Source organism: Manis pentadactyla, chromosome 10 (genome assembly GCF_030020395.1).
Source record: "Manis pentadactyla isolate mManPen7 chromosome 10, mManPen7.hap1, whole genome shotgun sequence".
NCBI classification, from domain to species: domain Eukaryota; kingdom Metazoa; phylum Chordata; class Mammalia; order Pholidota; family Manidae; genus Manis; species Manis pentadactyla.
This window is the reverse complement of record NC_080028.1, coordinates 119,717,155-119,730,616: the sequence shown is the minus strand read 5'-3', so window position 1 is coordinate 119,730,616 and position 13,462 is coordinate 119,717,155. Positions and strand designations below refer to the sequence as shown.

The following is a 13,462-nucleotide window of genomic DNA, read 5'->3' as shown; positions in this document are numbered from 1 at the left end:
AGGATGAGCATGGCTGCCCCCCACAGCAGCTCCACCACTGGGACATTCAGCTTTACGTCAGGACGGACTGGGAGAACTGGTCTCAAGAACCCTTTCTGGGGAGGGTTGAATCCGAACTCCCTGGGTGCAGCTGGCCAGAGCACACCCTTTCCCTTCCACACGGCCAGCACGCCTCAGAACACGTCTGGGATTACAGGTGAGATTTGGAATTGTCTCGGTCTGCAGTGCAAGGCACTGTTTTAAGTGCTGACCCAGTCTCTGCTTTTGGAGCTGTATGCTGTGGTGAAGATTTAGATGTTATGACAGAAGTTATTCATAAACAGCATCAGGTAGCAGTGTAACTCATAACAGGAGGAGCTATTTCGGTAGACAGTGGCCACCTTTCTGAGACAATAGCAAACCGAGGCCATGGTCGCAGTTCCAGAGTTGGGAGCAGGGACAGCGGCTGGGGGTTAGGATGTTGCAGGCACAAGAGGAAAGGCCCGAAGGCAGAGACGAGCTTATGTTTTCATGAGCAGAGAAGAGGCTGGTGTGGCTAGAGGTTTAAAAAGTGGGATAAAATGATATTAAGAGACAGGCAGAAAGGAAGATCATTCATGGCCTTCAAAAATTTTTTTCTTTTTTTGGTATCTATCTACAATTACCTGAAAAACAGTAAGTTTACTTGGTTCCCCCCTTCCCCACGTACCCTGCACAAACCCCATTAGTATCCCTGTCCGTCAGCCTAGTAAGATGCTGTACAATCACTACTTGTCTTCTCTGTGTAGCCTACCCTCCCCGTTCACCCGCACATTATGTATGCTAATCATAACGCCACCTTTCTTTTTCTCTCCCCTTATCCCTCCCTTCCCACCCATCTTCCCCAGTCCCTTTCCCTTTGGTAACTGTTAGTCCATTCTTGGATTCTGTGATTCTGATGCTGTTTTGTTCCTTCAGTTTTTCCTTTGTTCTTATACTCCAGAGATGAGTGAAATCATGTGGTACTTGTCTTTTTTCGCCTGGCTTATTTCACTGAGCATATTATCCTCCAGTTCCATCTATGTTGTTTCAAATGGTAGGATTTGTTTTCTTCTTATGGCTGAATTATATTCCATTGTGCATATGTATCACATCTTTTTTATACATTCATCTACTAGTGGACACATAGGGTTTTTCCTTTTCTTAGCTGTTGTAAACAGTGCTGCGATAAACATAGGAGTGCATCTGTCTTTTTCAAACTGGGCTGTTGTATTCTTAGTGGAAATTCCTTGGAGTGATATTCCTGGGTCAAATGGTATTTCCTTTTTGAGCTTTTTGAGGTACCTCCATATTGCTTTCCACAATGGTAGAACAAATTTACATTCCCACGAACAGTGTAGGAGGGTTCTCTTTTCTCCACAACCTCGCCAACATTTGTTGTTGCTTGTGTTTTGGATGGTAGCTGTCCTTACTGGTGTGAGGTGATATCTCATTGTGGTTTTAATTTCATTTCTCTGATGAGAAGCAATGTGGCCCATCTTTTCATGTGTCTATTGGCCATCTGAATTTCCTCTTTGGAGACCTGTTCAGCTCCCCTGCCCATTTTTTAATTGAATTATTTCCTTTTTGTTTTTGAGGTGTGTTAGCCCTTTCTATATTTTGGATGTCAACCCTTTATTGGATCTGTCATTTATGAACATATTCTCCCATGCTGTACGATGCCCTTTTGTTCTGTTGATGGTGTCCTTTACTGTACAGAAGCTTTAAAGCTTGATATGGCCCCATTTGTTCATTTTCGCTTTCCTTTCCCTTGCCTGGGAAGATATGTTCATGAAGACGTCACTCATGTTTGTGTCCAAGAGATTTTTTACTGTTGTTTCCTAAGTGTTTTATGGTTTCATGGCTTAGATTCAGGTCTTGATCCATTTCAAATTTACTTTGTCTATGCATTAGACAATGATCCATGTTTCCTCCTTTTTTGCAGCCATCACCTCGGCCTTTGCAGCTATGACCCTGACCACCAGCAGTGGGACCAGTAGCTCTGTTTGGCGTTACCATCTCATTGCCCTTCACGTCTGGGGTGTGAGCAGGTCCCGCTGGCAGTGGGGGCTTTAGGATGAGCATGGCTGCCCCCCACAGCAGCTCCACCACTGGGACATTCAGCTTTACGTAAGGATGGACTGGGAGAACTGGTCTCAAGAACCCTTTCTGGGGATCCTTGAATCCAGACTCCCTGGATGCAGCTGGCCAGAGCACACCCTTTCCCTTCCATGCGGCCAGCACGCCTCAGAACACATCTGGGATTGCAGGTGAGATTTGGAATGGGCTCGGTCTGCAGTGCAAGGCACTGTTTTAAGTGGTGAGACAGTCTTCGCTTCTGGAGCTGTACCCTCTGTTGAAAATTTAGATGTTATCACAGAAGTTATCCATAAACAGTACCAGGTAGCAGTTTAACTCATGACTGGATGAGCTATTTAGTTAGACAGCGGCAGCCTTTTAGAGACAGTAGAAACCTGAGGCCTTCGCCGCAGTTCCAGGGATGGGAGCAGGGACAGCGGCTGGGGGTGAGGACGTTGCAGGCACAAGAGCAAAGGCCCGAAGGCAGAGATGAGCTTATGTTTTCATGAGCAGAGAAGAGGCCAGTGTGGCTAGAGGTTTAAAAAGGAAACTGGGATAAAATGACATTAACAGACAGGCAGAAAGGAAGATCATTCATAGCCTTTAAAATTTTTTTTCCTTTTTTGGTATCTATCTACAATTACCTGAAAAACAGTAAGTTTACTTGGTTCTCCCCTTCCCCAAGTACCCCACACAAACCCCATTAGTGTCCCTGTCCGTCAGCCTAGTAAGATGCTGTACAGTCACTACTTGTCTTCTCTGTGTAGCCTAGCCCCCCCCGTTCACCCCCACATTATGTATGCTAATCATAATGCCCCGTTTCTTTTTCCCTGCCCTTATCCCTCCCTTCCCACCCATCCTCCTCAGTCCCTTTCCCTTTGGTAACTGTTAGTCCATTCTTGGGCTCTGTGATTCTGCTGCTGTTTTGTTCCTTCAGTTTTTCCTTTGTTCTTATACTCCACATATGAGTGAAATCATTTGGTACTTGTCTTTCTCTGCTTGGCTTATTTCACTGAGCATAATACCCTCCAGCTCCATCCATGTTGTTGCTAATCGTAGAACTTGTTTTCTTTTTATGGCTGAATTATATTCCATTGTGCATATGTATCACATGTTTTCTATCCATTCATGTACTGATGGACAGTTAGGTTCCTTCCATTTCTTGGCTATTGTAAATAGTGCTGTGAGAAAAATAGGGGTGCATATGTCTTTTTCAGGTTTTTGCCTGTTTTTTTCTAAAAGTTTTATGGTTTCATGACTTATATTCAGGTGTTTTATCCATTTTGTATGTACTTTTGTGTATGGGGTTAGACTATGATCCATGTTTCCTCTTTTTTTGCAGCCACCACCTCGGGCTTCGGAGGTATGACCCTCACCACCAGCAGTGGAACCAGTAGTTCTGTGTTTGGCAGCACTACCTCATCGCCCTTCACGTCTGGGCTGTCAGCGTGCCCTGCTCACAGTGGGGACTTTGGGTTGAGCGTGGCTGCCCCCCACAGCAGCTCCACCACTGGGGCGTTCGGCTTTGGGGAGGACAGAGTGGGAGCACTGGTGGCACGACCCCTTTCTGGGGTGGCTTGAGTAAGAACTCCCTGGGTGCAGCTGGCCAGAGCACACCCTTTCCCTTCCACGTGGCCAGCATGCCTCAGAACACGTCTGTGTTTGCACATCAGATTTGGTATGGGCTCGGTGTCGGAGTCCAGCTCCAGCTGAGGTGTGGGTTACGAAGGAAAGGACAGTGTCAGCGAGTGAGATCAATGAGGAGACGAAACACCCAATTAAAGTTGTAACATCTCCTGACATCAAGCGGCAGGGTCTTTATTTTTGTATCTTTTTACAGTTTACATAATGTTGAACATTTTTTAAAATTATGAATAATACAATCCTTTTTCTGTCAGTTTACATAATTTCAGCTTATCACCCTTAAGTAAATATCACTATTTCTTCTAATAGTAGCCATTTAACATTTAATTTTTAACTTTCCCCTAGTCTATTGTGATTAGTAATTCATGTAAGCTATGTGGTAGGTGCTAAACAGAAAATGGCGTAAGACAGTGTGTGGGTTAAGCATGTGGGCTATGATTTTTACTTTAAGTGTGTAAGATTATATAGACTTTTAGATATGTGTCTAAGGCTATATAAAGTTTAAGCAGGTTATATAAAATGCAAGCTATATGCCTTTTGGTTATTAAGTGTAACTATATTATTAATTAAATCCTATCCTACACGTGGGTTGAGGCTTACATCTAAAATCTAGGGCTGGTACTCCTATCACCCATTCCTTAACATTCCTATGAATACAACAAAAACACCTTATTCTTTTATAATATTCATTCCACAATTTCAGATGTTTACACCTTTCCTCCTGCATCTACAGGCACCAGGGCCTTGCAGTCAGTCCTCTTTATCCTTTATATAAGAACACTAAATCTGCTCTTACTACCTTACTATTAATATAGTAATATTTTATAAATTTATCATAAACTTTTATATATGGGATATTTGTAAATATAAATTTTATTTTGCTCATAAATTCTTTCTATGAGGGCGTTACCAGAGGTGTCTTCTAATATTATAAGCAACATAAGTGGGGCCCTGGGCAGTGGGGACTATTAATCTTTATTACTTTGCTGTTTCATATATGTTTCTTGGGAGAATGGGTTTTTCCATGGCCTAGGTTCCAATAACTCCTTGTCTGCCAATATTCTAAAGAAATCCCAGTCATGTTTGAATTGTTACAAAGGGGAGGACAAACTGCATCTAGGTTTAAGAGAGGCCTGGGTTGTTCTACCTCACTTATTTGTGGCAGTATGCCTGGAACAGTTGGTCCCATTACACTGCTTTCATTTCCGGAATTGCTGCTTTGATCAATATTGTGGGTTATGTTGTTTACTAAAGATGAATAATATTAAGTACATAAGATTTCCCATATATGAGCCCAATCACCATCATAACTGCAAAAATAAGTGCGGGAATTAGCAGGGGCCAGCTATGAGGTTTCTGTTTTCAGGATTCCTCCTCGTGCCTGGACCTTGTCAAACACTGCACCAGCTCGGTCTACAGTGCCAGGTGCTGTTTTAAGTGCCGACACGGTCTCTGCTCTAGGAGGTGTATGCTGTGGTGGAGAGAGAGATGTTATCACAGATGTTACCTGTAAACAGTTTCAGGTAGCGGTATAACTCATGACCGGAGGAGCTATTTAGGTGGTCAGCGGCAGCCTTTCTGAGACAATAGAAAACAGAGGCCATGGCCATAGTTCCAGAGTTGGGAGCAGGGACAGCGGCTGGGGGTGAGGACGTTGCAGGCACAGGAGCAAAGGCCCAAAGGCAGACACGAGCCTAATGTTTTCATGAGCAGAGAAGAGCCAGCTGTGGCCAGAGGCTTCAAAAGGAAGGTGGAATAAAATGACATTAAAAGACAGCAGAAAGGAAGATCTTTCATGGCCTTTTAAAATGCTTTTCTTAAAGTACTAATGGAAGTCACTATAGAATTTCAGGCAGAAGTGATTTTATTTCCATTTGGAAGATGCATGATAAGTAGTTTGGGCCCTGGTAGCTTCCATTTTCCTCACTGAATAGAAAAGCTCCTCGGCGTGGGTTAGGGGGAGATGTATACCAAGGAGGGCCTCTCTCAGTAGTCATTTTGGAGAGGGGGAGAAAACGACGTGTGAGAGCTGTGCCGGGCAGTTCTGAAGTCTGGGAAATTGTGGTTAGGAATTTGAAGCAAGGCCGGTCAGCACAGTTGTGTCTGCCCAGCAACATTCAGTCTTGAGGTGTGGACCTAAAATCAGTGGATAGAGAGTAAACCCAACCTGGTTAAATGGCACAGGGAGCAGGAGGGGCAGGGGGCTGACTACAGGCCCTGATGAGGCAGAGGATCTGGAGTGGGTGCGGTTGGCACGGGAGCAGGGACAGCACTGTGCTCGCAGCTGAGATCTGGGAGCAAGAGCAGTTCCTGGTTGCGATAAGGTGTGACCCCCCAGAGGTTGGGTGTGGGGGAAGATTATGTGCAAGGTCAGCACCTCGGGGGGGCACCCTCCCCACCTCAGGCCTAGACAGATACAGTTACATGTGAGAGGATCTTCCCAGAGAGCCGCTGTGGAGGGTAGCCCAGCACTGGGCAGGAGTCTCCATGAGGGCAAGCATGTGCAGGAGACCGAGTTCGAGTGGGCCTGTGGGAGGATGGGGGCTGACTCTGGGGTGGGGCTGTGGTGAAGTAAAGGAGCAGTGGCAGGCAAATGGGGAGGAGACATAACATTAGTCCTGAGAGAAGAGAGGTCCACTCAGTGTCCCACTCAGCTGCGTTGTGGTGCCCAAGGGAGTGCAAAGCTTCTCCTCAGGTGGCCAAAGGACAGCTCGGGCTCTGCTGCAGTTGTGGGTGGGGGGCTGGGCAGGCTCACCTGGAGCACAGAGGTTAGGACCCAGTCACCCCATGTGCTTCCTTACCAAGGGGTGAGCTGGATAGCGGTGTGGGCTAAGGGATCCTGTGGGGATGCGTTTGCAAGCAGACCTCCCCCCAGTTCATTATCACCTGCTTTGACACCTTTTGCTTGTGGGCCTAGTTTTCAGTTCTTTGCAGTCTCTCCATTCTAGGCACATTCACACCCACCTTTGGTCAGAACACCCCTGGAGTAGGTGCATCAGGCAGCAGCCTCTCCTCTGTGGTGTCCTCAGCACCTGCCCAGGGCTTTGCTGGACCTGGAACCTTTGGTAAGCTGCAAGTCTCTCTAGTCAGGGTGACCTGCATATTCCTTGAAGATGGGGTGGGGTTGTTGGGGAAGCACTGTCTATTTTCCTTGGTCCTTGTCCCCACCGCAAAAAAGAATCAAAAGGCAGAGACACAGTAGTGAAGCAGAGGAAAAGTTTTATTTAAAGTTACTTACAGAAAAAGTGCAGGCAACTTCAGAGAGAGACAGCACCCTGAAAGGTTGAAAAGAAAGTTTAAAGTGAAAAGGTTATGCACTTAGGAAGTGCAGGCGACCTCAGGGAGAGGAGCACCCTGAGAGCTTGCGGGTTCCCCCTTTTAAGGATTCTTCAGGAATGTGACTAAGGGCTGGGGTTGCAGAGCTGTTAGGTGGTCTCTGAATAATACTTAGAACTAACTTAACACAAGCAACTTCCTGCTGTGATTTCTCCCTGGGAGCTGAGCCTTCTTGGTCTGGGAGCATATCAAACAAGACTGCTTCCCCTGCCCCCAGGGTGGGCCGAGTTATTGTCTGTTTGCTAAAGAGTAAGTTAAGAATCTTCTCAACTTCCTGGGTATTAAAACACAATCTTATTTTTAAGATGAAATCCTTCCTGCCTGTGACTATGTTGTTTATGCTGGGCTTACTTGCCATTATTAATTGCCCAGACTGCAAACTACTTGATTAGGGCCAAAGGAGAAAAAAAAAAAGCATGTAGGTTAAGTCAAAAAAATAAGCTGGGCCTGCATGATTAACACAATAAAGCCATGGGCTATGCTGACATATCCTCCTTTCTCTGGGGAATATTCAAACATTCCAGGTCAAGTTGCTCCAGGCTTTTTGAGCTTTAACTGATCCACTCTGGGTCATTTTTAGTGGGCTTTTTCCTGGCCTTATTCTCTTTCCATCCCACTCATATCTATTTTCCTGCCTAACAGGGTGTGGTCCCTTCCTCTCTGGGAAAAAAACAGGCTAATAAGCACAAGAAAGTTGTGACCTCGCTGGCAGTCAGGTGCCACTGAGGAGCCATTTCTGGCAGAACTTCTCCCAAGCCACTGGAAAGCCAGGTGGCCTCCTGCCTCCCAAGGAACCCAGCCTGGGAAGCCCTGTTGAAGCACCCAGGGTTCTGTTGGCCTGGCCCTCCACAGGGTATGGCACCCAGAGAAGCAGTCTCTGGTAGTAGCCTCCCTGATGAGGTCCTTTTCCACTGGTGCAGGATCAGGGATCCAAGAATTCCAACAGAAAACACAAGCGATAAGCACATCGGCAAGAGGTAGCCTACGTCCCTTGCCCCCACCATGGACCCCTTACCTGGATAGGGACTTCAAAATAAAAATCATCAACATTCTAATGGAGGTATGGAAAGACATTCAAGAACTCAGGAATGAATTCAGGTCAAAGATCCAATCGTTGAAGAGCACAATGGAGGGTACTAAAAGCAGGTTGGATATGGTGGAGGAGACAATGAATGAAATAGAAACTAGAGAAGAGGAATACAAAGAAGCTGAGGCACAGAGAGAAAAAAGAATCTCTAAGAATGAAAGAATATTGAGAGAACTGTGTGACCAATCCAAGCAGAACAATATTTGCATTATAGGAGCACCAGAAGAAGAAGAGAGAGACAAAGGGATAGAAAGTGTCTTTGAGGAGGTAGTTGCTGAAAACTTCCCCAATCTGGGGAAGGAGATAGTCTCTCAGCCATGGAGATCCACAGATCTCCCAACACAAGGGACCCAAGGAAGACAACACCAAGACACATAGTAATTAAAATGGGAAAGATCAAGGATAAGGACAGACTGTTAAAAGCAGCCAGAGGCAGAAATAAGATCACATACAAAGGAAAGCCCATCAGGCTAACAACATCAGACTTCTCAGCAGAAACCTTACAGGCCAGAAGGGAGTGGCATGATGTATTTAATGCCATGAAGCAGAAGGGCCTGGAACCAAGAATACTTTATCCGGCAAGATTATCATTTAAATTTGAAGGAGGGATTAAACAATTTCCAGTAAGCAAAAGCTGAGAGTTTACCTCCCACAAACCATCTCTGCAGTCTATTTTGGAGGGACTGCTATAGATGGAAGTGTTCCTAGGGTTGGGTAGCTGTCACCAGAGGTAGTAAAACAACAGTAGGGACGGTGGAGCAGCTGATAGCGAGGCAAATGCAAAATTAAAATGACTATCCCCAATGTCAATCAAGGGATAGACAAAAAGTACAGAATTTGATACCTAATATATAAAGAATGGAGGAGGAAGAAAAAGGAGGAGAAATAGAAAAGAACTTTTAGACTGTGTTTGTAACAGCATACTAAGTGAGTTAAGTTAGACTCTTAGATAGTAAGGAAACTAACCTGGAACCTTTGGTAACCATGAATCTAAAGCAAGGGTATTATGCTCAGTGAAGTAAGCCAAGCGGAGAAAGACAAATACCAAATGATTTCACTCATCTGTGGATTATAAGAACAAAGGAAAAACTGAAGGAACAAAACAGCAGCAGAATCACAGAACCCAAGAATGGACTAACAGTTACCAAAGGGAAAGAGACTGGGGAGAATGGAAGGGTAGGGAGGGTTAAGGGCGGGGAAGAAGAAGGGATATTATGATTAGCATGTATAATGTGAGGGGTGGGGGAAAGGGGAGGGCTGTGCAACACAGAGAAGACAAGTAGTGATTCTACAACATCTTACTATGCTGATGGACAGTGACTGTAATGGGGTTTGTGAAAACAAAAAAAAGAAGAAATGGGTCTAATTTAGGAGGGATTAAAAATGAAAGGCCTTATCCTACAGTAGGGGAGAATATATTTGTAAATGACCCATATGATAAAGTGTTAACATCCAAAATATATGAACTCATATGCCTCAATACCAAAAAAACAATAACCCAATTAAAAACTGGGGGAAGGACATGAACAGACACTTCTCCAAAGAAGAAATCCAAAGGACCAACAGGCGCATGCAAAGATCCACATCACTAATCATAAGGGAAATGCAAATTAAAACCACACTGAGTATCACCTCACAGCAGCCAGGATGGCCACTATCTGAAGACAAGAAATAACAAATGCTGGTGAGGATGTGGAGAAAGGAGAACCCTCCTATGCTTTGGTGGGAATGTAAATTGGTGCAATTGCTGTGGAAAACAGTATGGAGGTTCCTCAAAAAACTGAAAATAGAAATACCATTTGACCCAGTAATTTACCCCCCCCAAAAAAACAAAACCCCTGATTTGGAAAGACATATGCACCCCTATGTTTACTGCTGCACTATTTGCAATAACCAAGGTACGGAAGCAACCTAAGTGTCCATCAATAAAATAAAAGATAGATAAATTTAAATAGAATAAAGGATAGATAAATTTATCTATAGGATAAAGAAGATGTGGTACATATACATAATGGAATATTATTCAGCCATAGAAAGAAAAGAAATACTGCCATTTCCAACAACATGGATGGATCTCGAAGGTATTATGCTCAGGGAAACAAGCCAGACAAAGACAAATACTGTATGATTTCACTTATTTGTAGAATATAAAAACAAAGCAAAACAGAAGGAACAAAACAGCAGTAGACTCAGACACTGAGAAGTGACTAGCGGTTACCAAGCTGGTGGGGAATGAGGCTGAGGGGGATAAAAGGATACAATAACTCACAATCACAATATAATTTGGTCAGAATAGTACAGCATGGAGAACATAATCAATGATTATGTAACATTTTTCTACGTTGATTGACAGTAATCACACTAGAGGGGTGAGGATTTAATAATATGTGTAACTGTTGAACCACTGTGTTGTATATTTGAAACTATAAGACTGTATATCAATGATACTTCAATTAAAAAAAAAGAAAAGCCTTTTAATTAAAAAGATTTTCAATATTAGAATACATTACTAAAGATCAACCACGGTGTTTTCATATCTTCTAATCTCAGCATGTTAGCCAACCACCTATCTTTGATTATAAATTTAAGGAGTTGATGGATTAGAAAAATCTTTCCCCCATGCACCTAATTCAAGAACTGCTTTTCATTACTCCCAAGAAAATTATATTCAAAGCAGACTGACATTTCCTATAATCTAGGATTCTGTATTACTTTTTATAGAAAAATCTAAGAGACAGCTTTCATAAATACATTTATGTTCCTGGTGGTGATGACAGAAGATTTTAGAGAAGACCTAAATTCCATCAGAAAATACTAACAACGATCATACTGCAAAAATTACTTAACATCAGCTTTCCCTACAAGTACTGTCATTTTATTATTAATTTTTCTTAAGTTGGGGTAACCTGTTTTATCTCCTTTGTGTGAATGTTTGCAATGCCCAAAACATTCCATTAAATTCACTCTATTATTTAACAGAAAACACTTACATTATTTGTCCTCCAATGGTTGACTTGCCAGCATCTAAAAGTAATCATCAACAATGTGTAAACCAGGTGTAAAAGACAAAAACCCCAAATACCAACAATTAAATACACCAACAACTGAAGGCATCATTTAGCTGATATAATTACATCTTGCAACAGCAACTGAAATGATAGGAATTTGGGGCACACGCTCTGGCTAGTTACCTTCTTCTTTGTAAAATGAAGCTGCTAAGATCCCTTGCAGCTCAACAATGACTGAGAACTGCTTTACTGATAAACAAATGAATTTTTGGACAGATTCCTCCCTGACCGTTAGCTTAGAGCACAGCAACAACAGAATATAAATAACCCCAGCGGAGCCTCAGTGGACAGCAAGAGCAGGCCAGGACTGAGAGCTCCATTTAGGTGGTCAGCCTGCCTTTCACTCTTAGCAGATACAGTTGTGCCTTTACAAATTTCAAAAGGGTTCTCGCTACTGAAAAAGAAGAAGAGGGGAAGCCAGAGACAAAGAGAAGAAAAAAGGACACATAATCCTGTATTTTCCTTTCACAATTTTGGGAGTAAGTCAGAGAACACCTGAATAAATAAAATAGGGTTTTGTGTTGTGCTAAACCAGCAACCTGACTAGCATCCACAACTCACTCCAATTAATTTCTTACATTACGCAAAATCAAACTATGTAGTAAAGTGAATCCTAAAAAGTTAACAGAATAACTGAAATTCACACAAAAAAATAGGCACATTTTCTAGACTGTTAATAAATGTCATAATATGCTGAGCCATCATCAGTGGTCTAGAGACCAATTATGCATCATACAAATATACTGTAGCTTATTTTCTTCCAGCTTCTATTCCATTATACAACTGTTAATCGGCCCAACCTTCAAGAACAAAGTGCTGCCACTTTTTTGCCAGCTAAAAAATCAAGTTAAAAGTCAAGACATTTAGTTCAATTCCAGTTTCACTAAACATCTCCAAGTAGCCAAGTAAGATGTTCTGTTTGTTGTACACAGTAATTCTGGTCATTTCTTATTGCTGTGAACACAACTTACCTACATGCCCAATGAATACTACATTTACATGTTCCTTCTTAGGAGCACCTGGTGGTGCAACCACAGATTTGGGTTTTGGTATCTCCTCTTCCTCCTCCATCATCTCCTGGGCACCTTCCTCTGGGGGCCTTCCACCTCCCAAGGAGCCACCCACTGGCTCTGCTTCACTGATTTCTTCTTTGTGCTCCCATGATTCTTCTGGGGACATTTCTGTCTCCCCATTTTCTACTGAAATAAGGTATTTTAACTCAGTATTCTGGTAAAAAATTTAGAGTCTATACTTTAAAACACAGATGCTTTCAAACAACAAATAGAACTTTGCATATTTAGTTCCAGTTTCCAATGTCTAGTGACACATAGGAAAGTATCTTTCACAACAGAAATGGATAATAGCTTTCAAGCTGGCCTCACTGCTGACATCAGGGCTCTGACTCAGACACTACAAGAGATTGCTATTTTTATAAAGCTCCATTTCATAAGGACAAACAAAATGTGAACAGGAGATGTATCATTCGTAACAGCCCAGTAACTCCAGCGTCAAAATGCCCTGACAGTGGAAAAAAGGGAAAGTTTAAAACCAGAACACAGGATTTAGGGGCTCCTTTCTTTTCCCTCTACAAGTAATATCTTTGGTATAAACATTTGGAAATATAAAACCCTTCAAATTAACAAAGTTACATAAAGGAAGGAATTTCTCACAAAGTAAATGGAACAAGTATAACTATTTAAACTGACTAGCATTCTTCCACCCAATTCCTCTATATTGACAACTACTAAATTTATCACGGCATGGTTAATCCAAACACAAAGATTCAATGCCAGTGTTAACTGTAGGGATTACAATAATCATAACACTTACATTTGCACCTTAAATCTTGAGAGTGAAAGAGTTTCATAATACTGTATTAATATGGTCAGAAATTTTCTTACCAACAGTTTCTGCAAGTTCCATGCTAACAGCTGAATTTGAACCTAGACAAGAAATTGAGATATAATATATATTTACAAAACAATATCTAGCTCTATATACTACAGACAACTTAAATGTTTTCTCAGTCAGATATTCAAAGAGTCATATTATACATGCTTACCTTCACACAACGATTGTTCCTCTTCAGAAGGTTCCACAGGTGCTATTTAATAGAAATAAGTTATATTAAAAATTGGAACTATACATCTATTTTATTTATGTTCTAAAATACAGTAAAAATGTAAGTTCAATAACCCAACAAAAATCTCAATAACCCAGACCTAACTAATGGCAACTAACTCAGGTTTCG

At 42.4% G+C, this 13,462-nt stretch overlaps 2 protein-coding genes across 19 annotated transcripts in view; one reads left to right on the top strand and one right to left on the bottom strand.

Annotated features, from left to right (window-relative positions):
- Positions 1-13,462, bottom strand: part of LOC118928522 (eukaryotic peptide chain release factor GTP-binding subunit ERF3A-like) — an 81,063-nt gene that overhangs the window by 55,539 nt on the left and 12,062 nt on the right. For 5 of the 18 annotated variants that reach the window (XM_057487558.1, XM_057487557.1, XM_057487563.1 and 2 more), the window contains exons 2-5: positions 13,274-13,315; positions 13,042-13,154; positions 12,183-12,410; positions 11,134-11,167 (exon numbers count right to left, since the gene is read on the bottom strand). The exons of 5 other annotated variants lie outside the window; for them this stretch is intronic. In XM_057487558.1, the coding sequence (XP_057343541.1) occupies positions 12,347-12,410; positions 13,042-13,154; positions 13,274-13,315 (219 nt within the window). In that variant the 3' untranslated portion in view covers positions 11,134-11,167; positions 12,183-12,346. Of the gene's footprint in view, positions 1-3,910; positions 5,458-6,922; positions 11,168-11,613; positions 12,411-13,041; positions 13,155-13,273; positions 13,316-13,462 lie in introns of those variants that run through there. 8 more of the 18 variants (XM_057487565.1, XM_057487567.1, XM_057487555.1 and 5 more) reach the window with 6 other exon arrangements.
- Positions 4-3,657, top strand: LOC130678841 (putative nuclear envelope pore membrane protein POM 121B). The gene is made up of 2 exons (XM_036887349.2): positions 4-196; positions 3,419-3,657. Exons 1-2 carry the CDS (start codon positions 4-6, stop codon positions 3,655-3,657), a joined length of 432 nt encoding a protein of 143 aa, XP_036743244.2.

Coding starts and splice junctions, on each gene's coding strand:
- LOC130678841 (XM_036887349.2), top strand. CDS start 4: ATGAGCATGGCTGCCCCCCACAGCAGCTCCACCACTGGGACATTCAGC. Junction 197..3,418: donor GAACACGTCTGGGATTACAG/GTGAGATTTGGA, acceptor CTTTTTTTGCAG/CCACCACCTCGGGCTTCGGA.